At 35.2% G+C, this 12,377-nt stretch overlaps 1 protein-coding gene across 1 annotated transcript; it reads left to right on the top strand.

The window, feature by feature from the left end:
* Nucleotides 1-2,164: 2,164 nt before the first annotated feature.
* On the top strand, nucleotides 2,165-11,189 carry LOC111804455 (probable LRR receptor-like serine/threonine-protein kinase At5g10290). The gene is made up of 10 exons (XM_023689265.1): nucleotides 2,165-2,239; nucleotides 2,483-2,625; nucleotides 3,213-3,345; nucleotides 3,558-3,629; nucleotides 4,173-4,316; nucleotides 4,425-4,496; nucleotides 4,598-4,701; nucleotides 8,160-8,501; nucleotides 9,955-10,346; nucleotides 10,551-11,189. Exons 1-10 carry the CDS (start codon nucleotides 2,235-2,237, stop codon nucleotides 10,860-10,862), a joined length of 1,719 nt encoding a protein of 572 aa, XP_023545033.1. The 5' UTR covers nucleotides 2,165-2,234; the 3' UTR covers nucleotides 10,863-11,189.
* Nucleotides 11,190-12,377: the final 1,188 nt, after the last annotated feature.

Raw genomic sequence — 12,377 nt, 5'->3', positions numbered from 1 at the left:
GTGGGGACCACACTGAGTATGGGCATTTTTCCACCATGAAATGACTAATATTATTATTCATTACACTACACTATTTTTCTTTTTGTAATTCAATTTTGTTTTGGCTTGTGAAATTAGAAAGTTTGCTAAATTTGAAATTATGTTAGTCGACATACTTACAAAAATCATATTTTTTATAACATAAAACCAATCGAGATTTAAATTACTGTATCGTTTTCAAATATAAGAGAAAAATAGTGATTAATTTTTCTATTAATAAATTAGTAGTCGAAAATACAACAACCACATAAATAAATCAAATCAGTCTAATTAATACCAAAAAATCAATAAAATTTTCCCAAGCATTTTTATTTACAAAATTCAAACAAATTTGCAAGACATTAAACACATTAAAATTAGGAAGACATAAAACTCATGTAATTTAAAAGATATATATATATATAAAACCAGGTTAAGTGGATATAAGTAAATAATTTATTTATTTTTAAAGCAATATTTCTAATTTCACATCAAAATAAAAATTTAAATATATTTAATATATAGTTTTTTATTAGTTGGATCAAGTAGATAGATACACGCGAACTCTTCCAAATAGCCCAATATTAATTTGCTAAAGCCTTGAATGCACTGCAGCTTCCCTTCAGGCTGCAGCACCTCTCTCTAAATTTCTCATCTGCTCCTTCCCCACAGGTACTTATTTGGATCTTCTCTTATCTTCCAGTGCCTCTTCGTATTTACATCTCGTTTCTGTTCTCCAGTTTGTTAATTGGTGATCTACTTTTTTGATCCTTAGCTACTTCTCCTCTGTTTGATTCTTGTTGATCATTTTTCACGCATCGAATCATTTTTGTCAGTTTGAGGTCACGAGGACGAATTTGATGGATAATTGGAAAATTAGTAATTTAAAAGAATAGAAGTAGGTTTAGTTGTAGTCTGTTCTGGATAATAGAATTCGAAGTTCAACCTGAAGGTCAACTTGAGAACTCTAGGGAGAAGTGTTGACTACCATGGACTTCAAACGCTTTCCTATAGGTAATCTATGACCAAGGAATTTTGTGGTTATCCTTTTGAGTACTCTATTCTCAACCATCACTAGACTTGAATTTTTATCTATTTTATTTTAAAATATTTATTTCTTTTAGTTGAGTACATGCATTCTGGGTTTTCAGAAAATAGTATATTTATAAAATCATTAATTGTTAGTTAAGTTTTTGTTTCTTTGAAGTATGGGAATAAATTTATGATCAAAAAAGAAAATTTGGAATTAAATCACTAATCAATGTTTTTCCCAAATCTAATATTTTTTTCCACGAAATTTTGTCATCAGAAAGATGAAATTCTTGTGTGTCGTGTGTCCTAGATAGGAGTTGGAGGATTTCCTTTTTTAGTTTTATGCTGTTCCATTCTTGCCTTGCCACTTTGAGTATAAGCTCTCATGGCTTTGCTTTGGGGTTCCCCAAAAGGCCTCATTCCAATGGAGTATAAGCTCTCATGGCTTTGCTTTGGGGTTCCCCAAAAGGCCCCATTCCAATGGAGAGTGTATTCTTTGATTATAAACCCATGACCATTCCCTAAATTAACCAATGTGGGACACTTTCATCCAACACCTCCCCTCGAACAAAGTACACCTCCTCTTAATCAAGGCTCAACTCCTTTGAAGTCTTAGTCTTTTTTTATTGCCTTCGAGGAGGCTTGACTACTTTTTCTTTTTGGAGTCCTTTGTTCGACATTCGAGGATTTGTCAATCTATTGGCACGACTAAGTTTAGGGCATGGCTCTGTGATACCATGTTAGACGAACACGACTCTCCACAATGGAATGATATTGTCCACTTTGAGCATAAGCTCTTATGGCTTTGCTTTGGGCTTCCCCAAAGGCCTCATTCCATGGAGAATGTATTCTTTGATTATAAACCCATGACCATTCCTTAAATTAACCAATGTGGGACACTTTCATCCAACAAGGTGGAGGATTGAACCATTAACTTTTAGTATAAGTTTGACACACAACCTTTTTCTCAAAAGACATTTTTGCATTCTGGCTCAAATGTCAATAAGCAGTATATGTTGGTAAATTTATTTATATCAATATTCTCCCTTACTTATGAGTTTGAATTTGTAGATGGCCCAACAAGTAGAGGTCTATATTAATTGGAGAGGAAATGGATTACAGGAGTTCAAACTTAAGACAGCATGCTCTCGGATACCATTTAAAACACCAATCAATAAAAAAACATGAGGTTACGGTAAATTTGATTATATCAACACTCCAACAGTTGGACATTAGTATCTTATCCCAAGTCCTAACTAATCATTCAAATGTTCAAGAACTGCTCTGCTTGTAGTCTGATCTATCTTTTTTAGCCTTGCCTTCTTGAAGGACTTGTTGGCATGCTTATGTAGCATTAAAAATCTTGTACCAAACAATTTTTGGAGTATTACTGTGCCAATATCTTTGACTGAGTAGATGGTTATTTTTGCAGATATAGCAATGACTCGATTAATCTTTTTTGCTTGGATTTCATGACGTTGCCCATGAAAATGATGTTAGTGAAGATGGGAAAACTCTATCTTACAGCTCTAGTTCTGGCCCTCTTTCATTATATTGCATTGTCTGATTTTCAAGGTATGAATTGCATCTCAAGTTGGCATTTGAAAATCGAGTTTCTTATTACACTGCTGCTCATAGAAATTTTTCTTAGACATCTGATCTGTGGCAAAATGATTGTCCATGTTTCAACTCTATACACTTTATGTGGTTCTGGAAGTGAATCAAATTAAATAGAAATTAAAAGCTTGACTTCTCCATCGGCAAAGACAGATAGAGTATATGCAAGTTCACTTGGTAGAGGACATTCTTGTAAGCAATTGAAGTTTGGTTTTTGAACTGTATATGTGTATAGCTTAGAGCTGATAAGCGAAATGTTTCTACTTCTTGTCACATGGAAGACACCTTTTCCACCTTTTTCCCTTTTTGCTCATTTCACGTGGGATCGTAGAAAAGCTAGTCTGAAGTTGTCAACAAATGTGAAAGCCTTTTCATTTTTATAAAAGAAACAAATTTGAAAAATTTGTGAAATTTAATCGTTAAATAATGTAATTTTCTTCTCAATTTCTGATTATATCCAGTTGTGCAGATTTATGTGTAATTACTATTGCACTGATATTCTCTAATTCCTTCACCACGATGAATCTTGTTCTTCTCCTCTCCAGGTCAGGCACTCATTGAATTAAAGAAAGCATTGAATGCAACAGAGAGTCAGCTCACAAGTTGGAACGCAGATCATATCAATCCATGCAGTAGTTGGTCCAATATTATATGTAACGGAAACAATGTGACTAAGATGTAAGACATAATTAAATGTACTTATTTGCACACCTTCCTCTTCCATTTTGGAATAATCTTATGAGTAGTAAGATGATCTCTCTCTATATATTTTGATTGGACAGATGATCTATATGTATAACTGTTTATTTAATTGTATAAAAATTTTACTTTCCAGAATAAAAAGTTCTAGTCTGCTAGCTATTTGCTTATATTACATCTAATTTTCTCAGATTATTGTCAACAATGGGATTGACTGGAACCATGTCTCCGAGTATTGTTGTTCTAAAATCTCTTTCAACTCTGTAAGTAGCATGTTATTTTGTGGACACACACACACACACACACACACACACCCGATAGTATAATATAATATAAATGAAGTTTTAATTCTTCAAACCTGGTGCTTAGACTTTTGTTGTTGTTCGAGAAAGAGCTCTTTATTGCATATGTACATGTAGGATTAAAATTCCGCCATTTGAACTTCTTTAGATCATTTATTTACAAAAGATTGTAATTTAAATGATCCAGCGGCTACTACTGACACTATTATCAATAAAGTACTAAATGCTGTTTTCTTATGGATGAAGTTCCTGCAATTAACTAAGCGAATGATTTTCTTCTCCAGAGCTAGGATCACTTTGTCTGACATTTTCTTTTAATTTCCTAGTTTCAGGGAAGTGTTAGACATTAGATATCATTATCTCTGATAACCTTAGCTTTTGAAAAGAAGATTATGATTTTTTTTGGAAGTTAAAGCTGGTTCTCAAAATTAGTATTTGAAGTACATCTGCTATTTGGAAATGAGCTGTAGAGAATCTTCATTAATATATATTCATCTACTGCAGGAACTTGAAGGGAAATTACATAACTGGAGAGATACCAGAGGATTTTGGAAACCTGACAAATTTGGTCACCTTGGACCTGGAAAATAACAGCCTAACTGGTCGAATACCATCATCCCTTGGTAATCTTAAGAAACTACAGTTCCTGTAAGTAATTGGCTTCAAATGATCTCGAACTTCATAGATATTTCATGAGTGTTTGCAATGCATCTGGTTTGTAGTTGAGAAATTGACTCCTTATTCTCATTCAAACAGAACTCTGAGTCAAAATCATCTAGCTGGGACTATTCCTGAATCATTTTCGACCCTTCCTAGCTTGATCAATCTGTATGTTTTCTGTTATGCAATGGATTATTAGTGGAAATTCTTAGATACGGGGATCTATGTGTTCTTCAACTCTCTAATGTTTTGATATGATTCTCCTACAGTTTTCTTGATTCAAATAATCTCAATGGCCAAATTCCGGAGCAGTTATTTCAAGTTTCAAAATTCAAGTATGTGGAACTTTTGAATGCTATCAAGGTAGATACCTAAACACTTTACACACAGACACTTATTAGACATTTTGACGTTCTTGCATTAGCTAGATAAAATAAAGACTAAGGAAACTGTAAGGCTTGTAATATGTGCTTAATTGTCATATCAAAATATTTCTTGTCTGATTTTAAGAGATGGATGGAGGAATAGTGATATATTCTTTTTACCCTCAACAAAGACCTTATGAAAAATTTCAATGGTAAATAAACTTCAGTTGGCAGGCTATGGTAAATTTATTCTTTTCATATATTCGCAACAACAGCCTTGAGCCTCAATGAAAGAAACCTCTCTAATGAGAGGGATAAGAGAGTTTATTAGTTGGATATTTACTGTTGAAGGAAAGACCTTGATTTAAGGAAGATTTGTGTAATTCCTAACTTTAACTTAGGGAGTTATTTAGATTTATTGTTATCTAATATCTCGGAATTTTCTTAGCCTTTATGTATTTTAAAAGACACGTACTTCTCTGAAAATGTAGCACTTACTTCACAGTTTAGTCCCTCTTCTATTTTGGCTTCATGGGACCCTGTATGGGCGTATTTTGTAAAACTTGTTTAAACTTAAGGTCTCTTAAGATGTACCAAACGCTTTTTTTGTGGTGGAGTTCTCAGTGGGTTGAACACTAATGAAAATGTTTAAATTAGAGATCTCTCTAACTACCTTAATCCAAACTGGTGCTGTCTGAGGTGGTCAAGAAACTACTAACCATCTCCTTAGCTTGGTCCCTTTTGTGATGGTTTTTTTTATTTATTTAAATTATTGGATCTTTTTAATATACGTTGGGCATTCCCTAGATGTGTCTTTAGGTGGTCCAAGGCCTGGCTGGTCAGAATTTCAAAAGTTACGAGAAGGAGCTGTGGTCAAATGCCTTTTTCGTTATGCATCAACATGTTTTGGCTAGAGCCTAATACAAAAAATATTTCAAGAGGAGAAGACTGCTTATCTAATTTGGGACACTATTTCTCATCATTCCTCTTCTTGGTGTTCAAAATCTTAACTTTTTTAATTATTCTCTCTCGTCCACTTGCATATTAGAGATCTTTTTTTGTAGCTCAGTGGTGTTTTTGTGAGACCAAATATGGAAGAATATCATCACATTCTATACAGTAGATCCAACTAGATATAAGCATACATGGAAGCTCTAAACTAATAATAGTAAAATTACAGTGAAGGACAAAAGACTAATAAGCTCCTAAATCCATGGAAGTAATTTTGGTTTATTATAAAAAAATAATTCAAAAAAGAAATGGAAAGTAAATACTAAGAGGAAGGATGAAACTTGGTCAATCTCTTCTCTTGCTCTACCCCCATCAATGTATGTCTAAACTTTCTTTCTAGCCCAATCACTGGGTTTATGTGTATGCTTTCACTGCATTCATCTAGAGCCTTTATAGTCCTCTATGTTTCTGGCTGCACTACGGATCTCTTTCAGTTTCTATGGTTTTCTACAAAGAACACACCAGGCTGGCCTTTAGAAGTTAATCTAGGCATCTTTTTGCAACCTTTCTTCCATGTTAAGACCCTCTTGGTGTGCTGTCCAGCAGAAAATTTGAATTTTTTGAGTTCTCTGCCTTTTCTTGTTGCTCTGAAGTCCTTTTAGTCAAGTTCATTTTAGAATCTATTAGGAAAAAGAGGAATTTAATTGAGAACGGCATTGATGGCTCCAACTGGAATGACTCATGCCCAAAATTCGAAATATGGATTTAGCACCTAATTGCCCGACATTCTCCTACATCTCTTGCAACATGGTCACGTTACTTACCTTTTGCTTCTAAGAGTGAAGACTATCTATACAGACCAACACCAGTCCTTCCAACACGTTTTGTCCTCCCTCACACGCGTCTTAGGATAGTTCCCAAGAGGCAGCTAATATAGAATTGCTCCAAGTAAAGCACGCTTAACCATGAAGTTCCTATAATTGAGCCACCGAAAAGAAAGGTGCACCTTGTTGGTATAGGTAGTAAACTTTAAATTTTTCTAAGTCTTTCCTAGCCATTTTATCCTTAGGATCGCTCTCATTCGGATCTGATCTCGATTCATTCCTATATCCCTTCTTTACTTGGTTGTCACACCAACCTACCATCTTTTGTTTTCCCATCTGCTGCCCGGCATTAGAATCATCCAATATTTCCAGCAGTTCCCTGAATAGCACCCACTTCCTCAGCCAGATTTTACCTAGCCAAAATTCTCAATGATTTGGTATTCTCCTTCCAGGCATCTTCAAGTGCCATATCTTTCTGTTCTGAAAGCCCAGAAATCTGGGAATAGTTGCATTTGTTTGAATAATAGCAAGAAACTAGGAAGTATCTTCCGTCTCTTACATGGCAGAATTTCTTGATTACATTTATCCTTAGAAGGATGGGTAGAAAAGTCCAAATCAAGGCATTCTACTTGTAGAACTCTACATCTTCCTCTCAAACAAAAACCATTACCATGTGTTTGGAATTAAGTACTAAAGAGGCTAATTAACTCATTCAAGGAGGTCTCCACTTCTAAAACTGAGTTTTCTAGGAACCCGTCTCTCCAAAAGTTCACTCTTGGCATGCAGCAAACAAAAATTCCGTCTCTTTTCCATTTAATTTAGCCATTTAAACACGCTATTATTGCAACAAAAAGAAAAGAAAAGAAGGAAGAGAGAGAGAGAGAGAGAGAGAGAGAGAGGAGTCCCTATAACCAAGAGTTCCTAAAATTAGTGATGTTACCAAACCCATATTACCTTAGGAAACCAATGACAACTAATGAACTAAATCTAAATACAAAGATAATAATTAACCTAACTAACGTGAGCATAGCTTAGTAGTTAAGACATCTACTTCTTTTTTTGTGGTTGGATGTTTGATCCTCTATCCCATATTTGNGGGTTATACAAACATCTCTTGTGAAGGCTAGGTTTCAAGGTTATGGTATCATTGTAAATATGATTGAATTCTTTCCATATAAGCTTTTATGCCATTTTTTCATAGCGTTTACATGTAATAAGCACTTGTCTGGAAATACAACTGTTTTGTATTTGTTTTTTGTTTGACATTTGAAGAACAGACTATCTAGATTCTCTACAAACAAATGGTTCTTTAAATCCTGGTCTTTTATAGTACCTTACTGAATTGTTTGACATCATTATAAATATGCCTTGTAGTTGCATACTAAACATATTTTTCCAATTGGATTAATGAAGAACTTAGGGAACTAGTTTCACACGCTTTAACTCTTTGATGCAAGTTTTTTCCTTGTCAACTTATCAACTTAACCATCTTATGTCTTCAATGAAAATTTTCGGATACTTTTAACTTATTAGTAATTGGACACAAACCTGTACCAATTCCACATGCATGCACAAGCTTAAAAATGAATCAAAGTTCAAATGCCTTTCCCCACCCCCACCCTAACCAGAGCCTGAAATTTTTGTTGGTGCAAGTGTCTCTAAGTGTTTCTTTTTCCCTATCTCCCGATTAGGTGAAATTGATCGAAGAATTGCATTTGGTCAGCTGAAAAGATTTCCATGGAGGGAATTGCAGCTAGCTACAGAAGACTTTAGTGACAAAAATGTTATAGGACAAGGAGGCTTTGGAAGGGTTTACAAAGGGGTGCTTACTGATGGCACCAAGGTTGCAGTGAAACAGTCAACTAATTATGAAAGCCTTGGGGGAGATGCTGCTTTTCTACAGGAAGTTGAGATGATTAGTGTAGCTGTTCATAGAAATCTATTGCGGCTGATTGGGTTCTGTACAACTGAGACCGAACGCTTATTGGTATATCCCTATATGCAGAACTTGAGTGTTGCCTACCATCTTCGAGGTAAACAGTTTTTTGGTTGTTTTGGATCTGAAATTTGCAAAATTTTCTCTAAAATATGGGCAGAGGGAATATAATTTCCTGTTTGACTGCGAGAAAATGAGCACAGACATTTCCCATTTTATTAGAGGTTCTAAACCTTTCTAGCAATCGTATCTTCAAGTCCTTCCGAACTTTGAACGACTCCCTTTCCTCCTTTCCCTAGTACCAATTTAAGGCTACCGACAGCCAATTTCTCAAAATCTGTTAGCTTATGAATATAAAAATACCCGTCGCCTCGAAATAACCAAGAATCGGGATCCTCTCATTCAAACACCAGAATATCCACCTTCTTGAACTTGCTCCTGTCTCTGGTCATCTCCTCCGCCTTCTTGGAATTCAACTTTGATTTTCACCGATTCCCTCCCATTCCTTCTGTTTATGCCCTGATACTTCAACAAGGGTTGAAGCTAAGGATCTCGCTCTGAATAGAGCCATCTGTAGCAAAAGAGGTTAAAACCTTTCTGGCGTTGTTAGAGGTCTTCTACTGCAAATCCACCTGAGTGACAATATGTTCCATCTTCTCTGTCAACGATGCTAAGCTATGCTTTATTGCCAGTAACTTCTGAACATTCTCTTTGATGCTACCATTTTTGTGATCTGCCACATCCAACCTCTCTTCTATCCTTTTCTGTGCCATCTTGCCAAATTTTCCGAGGATGGGATGTTTTGATACCTATATGTAAGGTTCCTTCCTTATAATACAATGATATTCCGAGAAAGAGATGCCCTAGGGCAATACTAAAAACCCAGCCAATTTGAGAGGGCTGGTATCTCTCTCTAGAACACTCATACTAGACTGAAAATATATAGAAATACACGGACGCTAACCATAATTAGACTAACCTTCTTTCCTAGCATTCCATCTTTGCACGATCCTAGTGATCCTTCCCATCTTACGCCCAAGTTTCTAAATAACTTCTCACCCTTGTAATTCCCCTCTGGCCATTCTCGCATATTGGATGGTAATTGCGGCCTAACACATTCCCCTTAGAGCTTGAAGTTTCATAGTAAGATCGGTGTAAGTATGAACATCATTTCAACTTGTTAGATTCAACTATCGCTGTTGCATAACCCTGATTTGTCTTTTGAGTATTGAGGCATTTTCTCTGTTAATTTCTTGTTCTATTGCTCTGTTCATTACACTGCTGCTGTTACCATTTTGTCTGTTAGTTCTTTATCATTATTATTTTTTTTAAAATTTTTTACTCTTACTGTTACTCTTCTCAATGAATTTCTCAATGAAAGCTGGTTTCTTATTTTAAAAGCATTCAAAGAAGTCTTGCAGAATACCCAGCCTGCAAGTTACTCATTTAATTCACGACATGGACCTTAGCCAATTGTTATTGTGATGCCTTACTGATAAAGAATTGCTACTTTTATTAGCTAATTTCTTTAGTACTTTCTTCTATGCCAGAAATTAAGCCTGGGGAACGTATTCTAGATTGGCCTACTCGAAAACGTGTGGCATTGGGTGCAGCTCGTGGTTTAGGATATCTTCATGAACATTGCAATCCAAAGATTATTCACCGAGATGTTAAGGCTGCTAATGTATTGCTTGATGATGATTTTGAAGCTGTTGTGTGCGATTTTGGCCTAGCAAAGTTGGTTGATGTTAGGAAGACTAATGTCACGACTCAAGTTCGGGGGACAGCTGGCCACATAGCACCGGAGTACTTATCCACTGGAAAATCATCAGAAAAGACTGATGTTTTTGGCTATGGCATTATGCTTTTAGAACTTGTTACAGGGCAAAGAGCAATGGACTTATCTCGCTTGGAAGGAGATGATGTTTTACTGCTCGACCATGTAAGAAAATCTTGTCAAAAGCAAGATCTCCACTTGAATCTCTTTCTTTATGAAATTCAATTAGTGCTAGTATTACTATTTTTGGGTTTAACATGCATACACATATTTTGGCTTGAAGTCTATGGTAAAAGAATCAGGACCAGTAATCACTAACTTTATAGCTCATTTTCACTGCTAATTTTCGAGTTCATCTCTGTTGAAAAGGTCAAAAAATTGGTAAGGGAGAAGCGACTCACTGCTATTGTCGACGAAAACCTGAATAACTATGATATTAGAGAGGTGGAAATGATGACCCAAGTAGCGCTACTGTGCACGCAGCAATCTTCGGTTGACCGACCGACAATGTCACAGGTCACTCGGATGCTGGAAGGCGAGGGGCTTGCAGAAAGGTGGGAAGAATGGCAGCATTTAGAGGTTACTCGCAAACAAGACTTTGAGAGAATACTGAGAAGATTTGCGTTGGGGGATGATTCCATATATAAACAGGAACCTATCCAGTTGTCTGGTGGAAGATGAGGTACCAAACTCAACTACCTATTCTCTTCAGCTATGAGAACATATATATGATGATTAATTTTAGTTAGTGAGTTTGATTGAGGCCATCTTTACGCGTTTTCTTAACCAATTATGAAATCCTTGCCTTCCCATTTCCTAGTTTGTAAATTTCAGTGGCTTTGTTTCTGCTTTTTTTTCTTTTTTGTAATCTTAATTTTCTCTATTTAATTAACATGTGCTATGTGCTGGTGGCTGAAGTTTGTAATACAATCTAGTCCATAGAGTGATCATATTCATGTTTGACATTACATTTGTCACGTTATAATAATAATAATATTATTATTATTATTCGTCGGTTCTAAACTTATTTATTTATTTTAAATTGTAAATTTAGTTATTAAACTTTGACATAGTTTTTAGGTATTGGTGGATGAGATTTGAACTTAGTTTCTATTTGGTTATCATATATTTTTGTGACTACAAACGTGTTTGTCTTGACAGTAATGTGATTCTTGCCATCATACTATTTTTGTATCTCGCATTTTTCTCCTAGCAATTTGAAAGTATTTTTAAAATGTAGCTATAGTAGTCGATTCGAAAGGCAATCTTCGTGCAACCCTACTTTCACTAATCTTTGTTGTGCCATCAATAGGGAATCCTTAAAAAAATTAGAACTCTCCCTTGTGAAACCGAAATGCAGTTGCCTAATAGTTGATTTCCCATGGATGAGAAGTCTCCAAGCTAGATCCCTCCAACACAAGGGTGATTGGCTAGATAAAGAATTCAAAAGCAATAGGAGTTTCAACCTAGACAAATTATTTCGAAATTGATTGGCTAGATGAAGAATTCAAAAGCAATAATAGGAGTTTCAATATAGACAACTTATTTCGAAATTGAGATGAAAGATTTTAGTTATATATAGTCTTTCAAATGGATCATGCCTTTTAGTTCCTATCCTAAATGTCTTTCTTGGATTTAAAAAAAAAAAAAAAAAAAAAAAAAATCTAAACAGGGTCCGTACTCTTACCTCTTTCCTCTATTTAAAAGTTTAATAGTTATTACGTCTCGATTCTTTTAACTAATTGAAATGAGAATTTTTTTTGATAATTTCTGGATCCAAGAATTAACGTCATGCATGTAATGTAATCATACTATAGCCAACCATCATATCATATTGCTACATTGACCTGATAACTTCACAGGAATATATTTCCAAAACATATATCAAACAATGCTATCCTCCAATTGGCTCAAATAGGCAAATTACATTCACGAGAACATCATCCTTTAAATCTGCGACCATTCAAACCCTCTATTAGTTCCCAAATTTGAACCAACTTTTTAATGTTTGATTCTTAAGGAACTCGTGAACTTATTCCTCCTTCAAAACCCACGTCCTCATCTTCAAATTCCATGTTTATATATACCAATATCATCACCTTCAACGAACCCAATTACTCTTCCAAGTATCTCTTCGAACTTATATCCCAAGCCTTCCATATTCATCCTTCTTCAAAACCCACGACCCCATGTCGG

Source organism: Cucurbita pepo, chromosome LG01 (genome assembly GCF_002806865.2).
Source record: "Cucurbita pepo subsp. pepo cultivar mu-cu-16 chromosome LG01, ASM280686v2, whole genome shotgun sequence".
Taxonomy (NCBI): Eukaryota; Viridiplantae; Streptophyta; class Magnoliopsida; order Cucurbitales; family Cucurbitaceae; genus Cucurbita; species Cucurbita pepo.
This window is presented reverse-complemented; position numbering and strand designations above follow the sequence as displayed.